Source organism: Haliotis rubra, unplaced genomic scaffold, assembly GCF_003918875.1.
Source record: "Haliotis rubra isolate DU_JTF1 unplaced genomic scaffold, ASM391887v1 Scf44, whole genome shotgun sequence".
Taxonomy (NCBI): Eukaryota; Metazoa; Mollusca; class Gastropoda; order Lepetellida; family Haliotidae; genus Haliotis; species Haliotis rubra.
Genome location: NW_025767124.1, coordinates 2,890,751 through 2,903,968, shown reverse-complemented (window position 1 = coordinate 2,903,968; position 13,218 = coordinate 2,890,751). Strand labels below are relative to the sequence as shown.

The window sequence follows — 13,218 nt, the reverse complement described above, 5'->3', positions numbered from 1 at the left end:
CTGTAAATATTGAAGAAGTTGTAAATCCATACCATACGTTGTTATGATAATACCTGGCGATTTAAAAAATATTTGAAGTTTTAAAACGCTCATTTGTTATAAATTGTACCAGCAAATGCCCGAAATCAAAATATTTTATGGCCTTAAACTGTATATGTTCTGAACAGTTTTTGTTATGAAATGGATTTTTTTTTCAAATGTATGTCTGGAAGTGGTGATGATATATGCGGCTCAAAATAGGTTAAGGAATAGCCAAATCTTTCACATAACTATAGTGAATTTAGAAATAAGTTTCATTTTGTGTTGGTCTACTGGAGCACATAATTCATTTTTGTATAAAGTTGTATTTGTAGGTTTTAAGGACGTCCATTTTCTGGTTATTTGGGCAAGTTTAATAACCCGTTACATTGTAATCCACTGGCGTATGTATTCTTTATGCTTTCTCACAACAAAGTAATGTCAGTTCCATGAGTATAAACACAACCCATTATCAATCAACGAGGGTTATCTTTGTTCAGTTTGCTGGATTCATAAGTGTTGAATTAAAATGTTAGAGACATGTCTTTCAATGGCATTTAAAAGTGACACGCATAATGGTGGTGTAGCCTAATGGTAAAAGCGTAAAATCGTCACGCTGAACAAATAAAATAAACACACAAAACTAACAAATAAAAAAACCCAAACAATATCACCACTGGAGAATCCCTTTGTATTTGGGACAGCGGGGTAGCCTAGTGGTTAAAGCGTTCGCTCGTCACACCGAAGACCCGTTTCGATTCCCCACATGGGTACAATGTGTGAAGCCCATTTCTGGTGTTCTCCGATGTTATATTGCTTTAATATTGCTAAAAGCTAAAAGCGGACTGACGAGGTGTTTGAGTTTTTACATATGATGTGACATTGAACTTGACTGCGTGGGTGAGTTTAGTTTTACGCCGCTTTTAGCAATATCACGGCGGGGGACACCAGAAATGGGCTTCACACATTGTACCCATGTGGTGAATCGAATCCGGATCATCGGCGTGACGAGCGAACACTTTAGCCACTAGGCTATCTCACCGCCCCTTTTACTGCATGTAAACATATAACCATTGATGTCGAGTACATGATATTCAGAGAACTAAATGTAGTGTCTAATAACTCGACACGAATTCATTATGTAACAGGGGCGGTGGGGTAGCCTAGTGGTTAAAGCGTTCGCTCGTCACGCCGAAAACCCTGGTTCGAATCCCCACATGGGCACAATGTGTGAAGCCCATTTCTGGGGTCCCCCGCCGTGATATTGCTGGAATGTTGCTAAAAGCGGCGTAAAACCATACTCACTCACTCACTCACTCATTATGTAACCACATTGATAATTGGCTCACACTAAGGGCGGCGAGGTATCCTAGTGGTTAAAGCCTTGGCTCGTCCCCGGTTCGATTGGGTATAAGGTGTGAATCCCATTTCTGGTGTCCCCCACTGTGATATTGCTGAAAGCGGGTTAAAACCATGTTCACCCGCTGTGATATCTTTAGAATCGCCCTATGTTATGTCTTCTCTTCTAAAACCCAACAGGTGACGAGAAGGCCTACTCCTCGAGCCTATTCGTCTTGATCACTAAATGGAACAGCGACATTCCATCAATCAACTACCACCCCCTCAACCTCACAGACAAGAACAGTTCTATCCAGGTGGTCTTACGTCCTGGAAAAGCAAACGAAGCTTACGACGTCTTTGTCATGTACGACAGCCACCCCAACGTGACACACTACGACTTCAAAGACTATGTACCCAAGGACGACTTATCAATGTTCGTTAACGTCACGGAAGATGAACTCGATGAGTTGAAGTATACTGTCACTGTGCCAACGTCAATGACGTCAATGAACGGGACATATTGGATCGGTGTTAAACTAAAACGTAAGAAAGATACAACATTTAAATTACGTACAGCTTCAATGAATAAAAGCAATGTGATGGCCAAGAGGTCATAATTATTATTATCAGATGAGAAGAGTTGCATAACATAGAAGTACTAGGATCCGATGAAAAACCAAAATGGTAAATATCTACAATCGGCATCAGTTTGTTATTTCACGTCATACAATACTGGCAGGGTGTGGTAAAACCGAAATATTCTTCAAATCAACATGAATCTGAATGGTTTATCTGATTATCAACGACATTCTTATTTTACTGTCGACCCGTGAAGATCAGGGTTAGAACTGATCTTCAGTAACCCATGCTTGTCGTAAGAGGCGACTACCGGGATCGGGTGGTCAGGCTAACTGTTGGTTGACACATGTCATCGTATCCCAGTTGCGTGGATCGATGCTCATAATGTTGGTCACTGGATTGTGTGGTCCAGACTCAATTATTTACAGACCGCCGCCATATAGCTGGGATATTGCTGAGTGCGGCGTAAAACTAAACTCACTCACACATAATCGAACTTGGGAACACTAATTTGCATTAACAATATTTTTCACAAGGGTGGTTTTGTCTGTCATTAAATTTACATTTCATAAGCGCTACAAGCTCGTTCCGAGTCATGATAGAATGTATCTTAAAGATAATGTTCCTAACACACTAGTCATCATTTAAAGGTGTGCAAATGCATTTTATGCAATTTGCAAAAAAAGCTTATAGAACTACATGTTTTTCTTTATATTTGTGGGCATTAACAAAAATAACAGGAAAGTTTGATAAATGAAGCTAACCAATTATTTTTCGATGATTGGTCGGTTGTAATGAATTAATCATCAGTTATGAGATTTTAACCAATTCCCAACACTATATAACACCATACAAATATAATCGGCTTCAAAAGGACTCACTCACTTCACAATATAACACATGATTTTTTGTTCGACACTTGTTCCTCCCAGGTGGCACGGTGTCTATCTCGGAGGACACCACCAATAACACCTACAGCTTGATGAACCTGGTGTCTGGGTGTCGGTATTGGGACACTGAAGGAGAGGCGTGGTCTTCAGAGGGCTGCACGGTAACACTCTTATGCTATCTACGTTATACAGGGATTGGTGACGTGTGTAGATCCGGCTTCAAACCGATGCTTGCTACAAAAGGCGACTATGCTTGTCGTAAGAGGCGACTAACGGGATCGGTGGTCAGGCTCGCTGACTTGGTTGACACATATAATCGCTTCCTAATTGCGCAGATCGATGCTCATGCTGTTGATCACTGGATTGTGTGGTCCAGACTCGATTATTTACAGATCGCCGCCATATAGCTGGAATATTGCTGAGTGCGGCGTAAAACTAAACTCACTCACTCACTCACTCACAGGGATTGGTGGGGTAGCCTAGTGGTTAAAGCGTTCGATCGTCGTGTCCAAGAGCCTGGTTCGATTCCCCACATGGGTACGATGTGTGAAGCACATTTCTGGTGTCCCCCGCCCTGATATTGCTAGAATATTGCTGAAAGCGGCGTAAAACTAAACTCACTCACTCACGATGATTTACAGAGTCAGTTTCCGAAAACTGCCAACCGCCATCCATCACCATGATTTCTTTTCACGTTCTTCCTTCTTTTCATGTTCTTCCATTTAATCTGGTGGGCGAAAGAAAGTAAAAAGCCATGTTCGATAGAGTCTAATGGCTAACAATGAACAAACTACAAAATGAGTAGGTGAGTGAGTACGGTTTACGCCGCTATTAGCAATATTCCAGCAATATCACGGAGGGGAACAACAGCAATGGGCTTCACACATTGTACCCATGTGGGGAACCGAACCCGGGTCTTCGGCGTGACGAGGGGATGCTTGAACCATTAGGCTATCTCACCACCTCATACACAAAGTGATTCTCCCAGTGGTGATATATCATATTGGATGCGGATATCCCAGTCAAATTTTTTGGTCGGCCTGGATTGTTTGTTGTTTACTCCGTACTCAGCAATATTCCAGCAATTGGACGGCGGTCAGTAACTAATTGAATCTGGACCATGTGGCCTGGTAACGATTTTATAACGTGTGTAATTTATTGATCAAATTCAATTTTCGAGTACATAATCGCGTTTGCCCAACAGGTTACTTCGATTTGTAAATATAACTGGATTCGCACATCATTCAACAAAGTAACACCTAAAGACTACATAGACTTCTGTATTTGGTATAACACATGTTAGAAAGTTAAACCATGTTGGCTATCCTGAAGGCAGTCATCGAGTCATACTAAAAGGCAGGAAGACGCAACGTATCACGTGACCTATAGACATCACAATGGAATTGCCTTTCTCCATGGCTTCGGCAGCACACCATGCTGGTTAATCGTTCTTAGGACTGAAAGACCTAATCCAGCATCAACATCCTACGCAATTGGGATACGATGTCATGTCGATTACTTCGCCATGTTTTGTTCCTTTTACTCGATATTGCATGGATTCTGCACACCGCTTGTCTCGAAATGTTCCAGCTTTGTTATCGAGCCCTTTGTTTATCAAATACGTGATTGATAAATATATGATGTATTCAGTACGTATTAAGTACGTAATTGATAAATATATGATGTATTTATTACCTATTAAATACGTAATTGATGGACATATGATGTATTCAGTACGTATGAAATACGTAATTGATAAATATATGATGTATTCAGTACGTATTAAATACGCAATTGATAGATATATGATGTATTCAGTACGTATTAAATACGTAATTGATAACAATATAATGTATTAGGTACGTATTAAATACGTAATTGATAATATATGATGTATTTAGTACGTATAAATACGTAATTGATAAATATATGATGCATTCAGTACGTATTATATACGTAATTGATTAATATATTGTATTTAGTACGCATTAAATACGTAATTGATAAAGATATGATGTCTTTAGTACGAACTGTACAATTGAAGACTTTTTGACAATATGCTTTTAACATATCTTCGAGTATTTAAAATATCTTTTCATGATTTTTTTAATGTATTTGAGTTATGTCTATAAAAACGTATATTTCCATGTACATGTTTTCTGTTTATGCTCCCTTAGGTGGGTCCACTCACGACCAAGTACCGTACCCAATGTCTCTGCACACATTTGACGTCTTTCGGCTCCGACTTCGTTGTTGCTCCCAACACCATCGACTTCACCAACGTATGGGCCAAGTTTGCTAATCTCAACGAGAACGCTGCCGTCTTCTCCACCGTCATCACCATCCTGGGCATCTACGTCATTGGCCTCATCTGGGCCCGATACATGGACAAGAAAGACATCATGAAGGTACTAAGCAATATATATATTTTGTGAGTGTGACTGTTTGTGCGTGTGTGTGCGTGCGTGTGTGTGTGTTTGTGGTTTCATCTTTGAAAGTTGCCCGTCCGCTTGAGGTGTGAGAAAAGCCCGTTTAGATGAGTAAGTATGGTTTTAAGCAATCTTAAGCAATAGTAATGGAGGGCATGAACCTCCTTGGTGAAACCCGTATAGGTAATCGCAGCCAATCAGGGATTTGAATTTACTGTACTGGGTTTATGACATGTCCAAGGGACGCAACTCTTCATATACAAAAAATAACATTCAAATCGGGAATTAAACCAAATACATTCACTCACTCCATACAACTTAAAACCATAAATCAACAATAACATATTTTTCTACTTTAAAATTAGCCGGGTGGATTAGGTCCATTTGTTTGTGTTAATCTTCATGACTGTGTATGTTAAATGAAACATCCAAAGGTCTTACATATTTATTGTTTATTTGTTATCGCGGGTGATATGAAGGTAATGGCTCAGAAAAAATACACGCGTAACCATGTCGATCATTTACAACTAGAACTATTCAGCGTCTCTTCAGCCCTTTTCCAGCGACCCATGAATTGGCTTGTCGAGGCTTGTTAGGGACAATTAACGGGATCGGGTGGTCAGGTTCGCTGACTTGGTTGACACATGTCATCGCATCCCAATTGCGTAGATCGATGCTCATGCTCTTCATCACTGGATTGTCTGGTCCAGACCCGATTATTTACAGACCGCAGCCATATAGCTGGACTATTGCTGAGTGCAGCGTAAAACTAAACTCACTCACTCTTCCAACAGAACGAATACCGAGAGTAGCTCTGCGGTCTAAGAAGAGTTGCTTCCCTTAGTGCCAATATGATCTGATTGTTGATTCAAATTCCAGATTCCGGGTGTAAAAACGGAAGTCACCTTTGTGTGCAGACTCTTTCAGTGTTGTCACAACCCTAGTGTACAGTACACAACACTGTGCACTTAAAAGAACCCACGAATTCGCTGGTAAATGTCCAGATGGTGGCCACATGAATACATACAGACACCTAGTTGCAGTAAACTTGGACAAAGTGCTGTGCCTATGTGTCCCAGTCCACCCAGCTGTGGATGGGTACCTTGTAAGGATGGGAAAGCCACATTAACTTGGTGCGCCTAATGGCTGCGCGAGTTGTATGATCCTCGGGGGAGCTGAGATTGAAAATACGATGTGCCGTTGAGATTGACAACGAGGGAAAATTCTAACATGCTTTGAGCATGCATGTAGGTGTGATGGACTATAGCGCTATATAAATACAAATATATTTGCTTTGATCATAACCTTACTTGTAACAAAGCGGTGACGTGCAGGACTGTCGTTACTTTCATTTCACAATTAGCTGCCGCGATTTAACTGAAATTCTGTTCGAACTCAACTCACTCACTCACTCACTCCAACAATGTCAACGGAAAAAGACATTCTCAGATATCATAATGTATATGATTGCTTTCAGTGGGGAGCGACGCCATTGGTAGACAACCTCCCAACCGACAACTATCATTACCAAATTTCGGTACAGACCGGCATGAGGAAGAACGCTGGCACCGACTCCAAGATCAGTATCATCCTCTCGGGCGACGACAGTGACACCGGCGTCAGACGACTGGACGACGGCAAGCGGAATGTGAGGATTCATTCACATATAGAACACTCGTGAAGATCCGGGTTAGAATTTGTCTTCAGTAAGCATGCTTGTCGTAAGAGGCGACTGACGGGATCGGGTGATCAGGCTCGCTGATTAGGTTGACACATTCATCATATCCCAACTACGTAGAACTATGCACATGCTGTTGATCAGTGGATTGTCTGGTCCAGTCTCGGTTAATTTACATACCGCCCCAGGTGGTCAGACACGATGACATGACTGAAACATGACATCGTATCCCACTTGCGAAGATCGATGCTCTATGTGTTGCTCACTGGATTGCATGGGCCAGGCTGAATTATTCACAGACTTACGCCATCTAGCTGGAATACTGCTGAGTGCGGCGTAAAACAGCAACCAACCAATCATATACAGAAATATTGGTATTAGATATTCTCCTCAGTGTGCTATGTTTGTGCATCTGAAAGTGACTCCTCTCCTCTTTTAAGAGCGACCCAAAAATTGAAAAAAAATTGATTCATGTTCAGAAACATTAAAAAGTTGTTGCGACATGAAAAAATATACTGTGATCAGTTCCTCCTCCAAGAAGCAATATATCTGGTAGCACTGAACGTACTGATGTTCTGCCTCTGATAAAACCTGAGGCACCCCTCTTACCTCCAGTCCAAACTTTAGCCCCAGTAAAGTGCCGAGGTAAAAGGATTTACTGTATTCATTATTAACCACTTATGCTATAATCCATTTGTTTTCATTAATGAATGGCGTTAAACATAATAAAATCCTTTGTTGTTAACCTACCATTGAAATGAAAGGATACAAATACATACAACATCGTAAGAAAGTAATCCAAAGTGAGTGAGTTTAGTTTTACGCCGCACTCAGCAATATTCCAACAACATGAGCATCGTTCTACCACTTGGGATACGATGACACCTGTCAGCCTGACCACCCGATCCCGTTAGTCGCCTCTTACGACAAGCACGGGTTACTGACGATCGATTCTAACTCGGACCTTCACGGGTCAATTCCTAATTTAGAAACAATATGTGTTATTATGTTGAGTTTTCTTGTGTCTGAGGAATTACGATCTGATGAAGTAAGACTCTGAAATATATGACAAAGACGATGTGATGGTGATTGATGTACCACAATTTCAGCACTTGGGCCGTGGATCTATCATGAACTTTGTGTTGAGTGTGGAGAGCACCCTTGGGTCCTTGACATTCATGAGGATCTGGCATGACAACGGCGGGGAAGGGCAAGCAGCAGAGCTGGTACCTGGACCAGGTGCAAATCACGGACCTGCAGACTGGGGAAAAGTCAGTACCCAATTTATAAACGCAGATTATTTGGTATAATATTTCTGTCAAGTTACGGAGTTTGTTTTCAAACATCCGAGGACATTGTGCCTATTACTCAGGCATATTCTAGTATTTCTTCTGAATATATCTTTTTATACTTCATATCCTACATATACTTCCTAGTTACATCAGGGGCGGTGGGTTAGCCTAGTGGTAAAAGCATTCGCTCGTCACGCCGAACATCCGGGTTAGATTCCCCACATGGGTACAATGTGTGAAGCCCATTTCTGGTGTCCCCCGCCGTGATATGCTGGAATATTGCTCAAAGCGGCGTAAAACTATACTCGTTCACTAATTACATCGAAATAAACCACAACTATATACAGAAAGAATTAACAGGTTTCAGTTGTCATCAGATCCACTTATGTTCAAAGACATAATTAAAACTCAAACGACAAAATCATCCGTGTTTATGTTAAACCGTCGAGCCGTTAATATATACTGGTAGTTCGTAGGCAAAATCTAATCTATTTACAGATCCTTTTTCCTGTGTGATCGATGGCTGGCCGTGGAAGAAGACGACGGTATGGTTGACAGAATCCTGCCCGTGGCTGGTCTCAACGATCTGATTGCCTTCAAGCACCTCTTCTCGTCGTCTGCCCGGAAGAAGCTTACAAATGAGCATCTGTGGGTGTCGGTGTTTTCCCGCCCAACGAGAAGTAACTTTACCCGAGTACAGAGAATCTCCTGCTGCGTGTCTCTACTCTTCCTCACCATGATTTCAAACTGCATGTTCTTCAAGACGGAAGGGAAGCAGGAAAACGTCACCGCCATCCAAATCGGACCCATTTCAATAACGCTGCAATCCATCTTCGTCAGCATCATCAGCACCTTCATCGTGTTCCCCGCCAGCTTCATCATGGTGACATTCTTCAGACGATGCAGACCCAAGAAGAACGCGATCATGCAGAAGAACCAACAAGATCCAAAACGAGGCCAGAAGTATCGTTGGAAGAACATTCACAGTTCTGCCGGGATGTTTGGATCGAAGACCCAGAAAACCAAGATGCAGAAGTTCAAAGAAAGCATGTCTGGCATCCTCAGTTTTCATCAAAAGAACAAGTATGATATGGATGAGGATGGTGTTGGACATGAACAAATCAGGTTGGAGAAGAAGACAAAGAGGAAGAAGAAGCCGTGGAGCCTTCCTCACTGGTGTACCTATATCGCATGGGTTGGTGAGTAGACCATGTTCCTATGTCCATTTCAGAAATGGATTTAATTTTCTTTGAACATTTTAAGTGTATATAACAGACCCGTGAAGGTTCTGGTTAGAATTGGTCTTCAGTTACCCTTGTTTGTCGTAAGAGGCGACTAACGGGATCGGGAGGTCAGACTCGCTGACACATGCCATCGTATCCCTATTGCGTAGATCGGTGCTCACAATGTCAATCACTGGATCGTCTAGTCTAGACTGGCAGCGTTAAACAACAAACAAAATGGAAAAGGTATCACAACATGTCAGTTTGATGTAGAACGAAAATCTAAAGTGACACAGTTCGTAAACGTTAACGAAATTGTGGGCTTTCTTTGTATAATTAACAAATTACTTATTTACCACCATAGAATAGATCCAATAGATATATATCTATTTGCATTGGGTATATTTTTTGGCGTATTTTTTCATCAAGATATATACCCAATTTGGTATTGAGTTCGACTCCTTGCACTGTATCCAAAGCATTAGAGATTTGTTGGTTTCTCTTTTCCAGTTTGTTTTCTGAGCGTCGTGGGGTCGGCGTTCTTTACCATCCTGTACAGTATGGAGTGGGGTAAGGAGAAATCCAACGAGTGGCTCATCGCCTTCGTCCTCTCCTTCTTCCAGTCAGTAATTGTCGTGCAGCCAATAAAGGTAAGATCAGTGGTCGCAGGTCTTTCGGTTACAGGTGCTGTGGCTGACAGTCTGTGATGAACAATATACTCTGACATCCAGGCTAAACATTGGATATTTTGAAAAGAACGGCAGAGTTTGGTTTGCGTTTCTTCAAATTTTGGAAATAATTGGTCTTTATCTCTCTCAGGTGTAATGACGTGTAAGAGATGTATATACGGTTCAAGAACCTGAGAGCATAACATACAACTGATATCAAACTTTTAACTTGACAAAACCTACATGGGCGACAACGCTCATAGAGTGTATGTTCAGTGCCATATACTGTATTCCAGTTTGTTTGTCTGTTGTTTAACGCCGCACTCAGCAATATTCCAGCTATATGGCTGCGGTCTGTAAATAAGTCTGGACAAGACAATCCAGTGATCAACAGCATAAACATCGATCTACACAATTGGGATCCGATGACATGTGTCAACCAAGTCAGCCAGCCTGACCAGCCGATCCCGTTACACGCTTGTTACGACAAGCATGGGATGCTGAATATCTAACCAAGATCTTCACGGGTAATCCAGTACTAGATGTTCATGACCTCTGTTGCTTCCCCAGGTGCTTCTCATCGTCGCATTCATCGCGTGTATCCTCAAGAAGCCGGAATTGGACGAGGAGGACCTGAACGAGAACATCGACAACGTGTTGGCCCCAGACGAGGAACTCTTGTCCAAGAAACAGGATCCTGCCACTGTGTCTGGTTAGTCTTCCATGTTATATTCCACACATGTACATTATGAATTCTATATTTCTATATTTCCTTAGTGAGTGCCTGACTGAGTGAGTTTAGTTTTAGGCCGCTTTTAGCAATATTCCAACAATATCACGGCTGGGGAAACCAGAAATTGGCTTCACACATTGTACCCATCGATTGTATCGAGCGTTGGTCATCGGCCCCTACCGCACCGCCCCCTCTGTTTCTCCTGTAGATGGCCTATCATGGCAATAGCAAATTTCACCAAGCCTTAAAGGCTCCTTCAAAAGGGTTTAAATATTGTTATAGAAGATGTCTTAGGCGTATCAGTTCATTGTGGGTTCCGATCGCACAGCTAAATTGATTATTTTTCTAGTTTCGGCTGCACCACACCCGTGTTCCTGGATTTCACAAAAATGTTCAACGTCTTACATCTGCATCACTTCCTGCTGGGGCGGTGGGGTAGCCTAGTGGTTAAAGCGTTCGCTCGTCACGCCGATGACCCGGGTTCAATTCCCCACGTGGGTACAATGTGTGAAGTCCATTTCGTGTGTTCCCCGTCGAGATATTGCCGGAATATTGTTACAATCGGCGTAACTAAACTCACTCACTCACACACTTCCTGCTTATCCCATATCAAACTGCCAGTCTGTGATGTTCCTAAAGCACCTTTCAAAGAGGGGAGAAGTCAAACCCATTTTATCTTCGGTGACGATGTAAATTCCTGGCAGAACAACGGCATTATGGTTGTCAATAACGAAAGGACCTCGACTTGTAATGAATGGTTCCAAAACCTCCGGTTTAACAATATTCCTGTATATTTATTTCTAAAGCTGAAATTCTTTCTACAGCCATCCTCCTTCAACGGAAAATGGCCAACAGCGAGTACGCCCCTCCCGACACCAAGGACCTGGATGAGGTCAGAGATCTGAGACTGAAGGAGATCAAGATGGAAGCCGTCCTTAAGGAGATCATCATCTACACCTTCTTCGTCCTCGTCATCTTCTTCCTCTCCTACCAACAGAGGGACTCGGACAGCTTCGGCTTCGGTCAAAACATCAAGAACAGATTTGTCGGCAAGTTTGAAAAGGTACAAATACACTTTATATTCCATTATCTGCGCCCATTTTCGCAAACAAATCCCAGCGTCAGGTATGTGTCAATCATTACATAAATTTATATACTAGAAATAGTCTGCCCCTATTTTCGCAGCATCATGTATTTCCCCGTTAAACATTATTCAGTCAAAATAGTGTAAATGGCTAAAATAAAACAAAAATAAACTAGATCACCAAAAGATGTTTCTCATATCTATAAGTGCTGCAGGCCAGTCAACAGCTAGTCATTTTTATTGCGTCTGTAATATTCGTTACATCCTCTTTAGTGAACGAAATACAGTTTAACACCGTTGTGTCGAATTTGAAGAGACCTACGTAAATATTTCGAGTTATCCTTAGTTCGACACAGTCACAAAGTGATCACTGTACCATTATCCACTGATGTCGGGAAAGACTGCAAGGTCAGTAACAACCCGGTGTAGGAACACGTGCAGATAATGTCCCCGTGTTTCAGATCTCTACCATCCCCGACTACTGGAACTGGCTCAACACAACCTTCATCCCTGCCATGTACGCCACCCACTACTCCAACAACACCGAGATCACCGACTGGCAGGACAGGGCGTGTATAAATGACCATCAGACACGCCGAGTAGGCGTGGCCAGGCTTAGACAGATGAGGGTCAAGGAAGGTAAGGGGAGACAACTGCTAGGCGCATCATTGCATACCAATGTTCTTGTTCAAAGTCATTTGATGTGTTGGGCGCAAACAGACCTTTAACGGTATAGGTCCGCCTATTGAAAAACACAAATACCATGCCATACTGTACCATACCATACCATACCATACTTTCACCGGGAGAGCGATATTTCAGTTTTGAAGTCAATATTTATTTTGAGATTTGACTTTCATTACTTTGCTTCCAGTTAGGTCTGGAATATTGCTAAAAGCGGTGTTAAGCCTTACTCACTCACTCACTCACTTACTCAAATAGACTTCATACCTGTGTTTTGAGACATATTAATTCTTGCCTACATGTCACTACTACAGTAGCTTATTGAAAGGCATTTTCTTGAATTACCTTGTAAAAAAGTGGTTAACAAATTTCATGCGTGAAAAGGAACAAAATAGGTCATCATAGAAGAATGAGTGAGTGAGTTTGGTTGTACACCATTGTTAGCAATATTCCAGCAATGTCACGGTGGGGAACACCAGTATGGACTTCCCATGTACCCATGTTGGGAATCGAACTCAGGCATTCGGCGTGATAGAGCGAACTCTTTGACCATGAGGCTACACCTCGAATTCATCATAGAAGAAAAGTAATTTTATTTT

At 41.9% G+C, this 13,218-nt stretch overlaps 1 protein-coding gene across 1 annotated transcript in view; it reads left to right on the top strand.

The window, feature by feature from the left end:
- The window catches only part of LOC124289408, a 39,085-nt gene that overhangs the window by 21,689 nt on the left and 4,178 nt on the right, over positions 1-13,218 (top strand). The window contains 11 exon segments of the mRNA XM_046726029.1: positions 1,558-1,902; positions 2,871-2,989; positions 5,006-5,236; positions 6,735-6,905; positions 8,045-8,134; positions 8,136-8,206; positions 8,726-9,426; positions 9,961-10,100; positions 10,689-10,830; positions 11,676-11,914; positions 12,397-12,574. Of these exon segments, the coding sequence (XP_046581985.1) occupies positions 1,558-1,902; positions 2,871-2,989; positions 5,006-5,236; positions 6,735-6,905; positions 8,045-8,134; positions 8,136-8,206; positions 8,726-9,426; positions 9,961-10,100; positions 10,689-10,830; positions 11,676-11,914; positions 12,397-12,574 (2,427 nt within the window).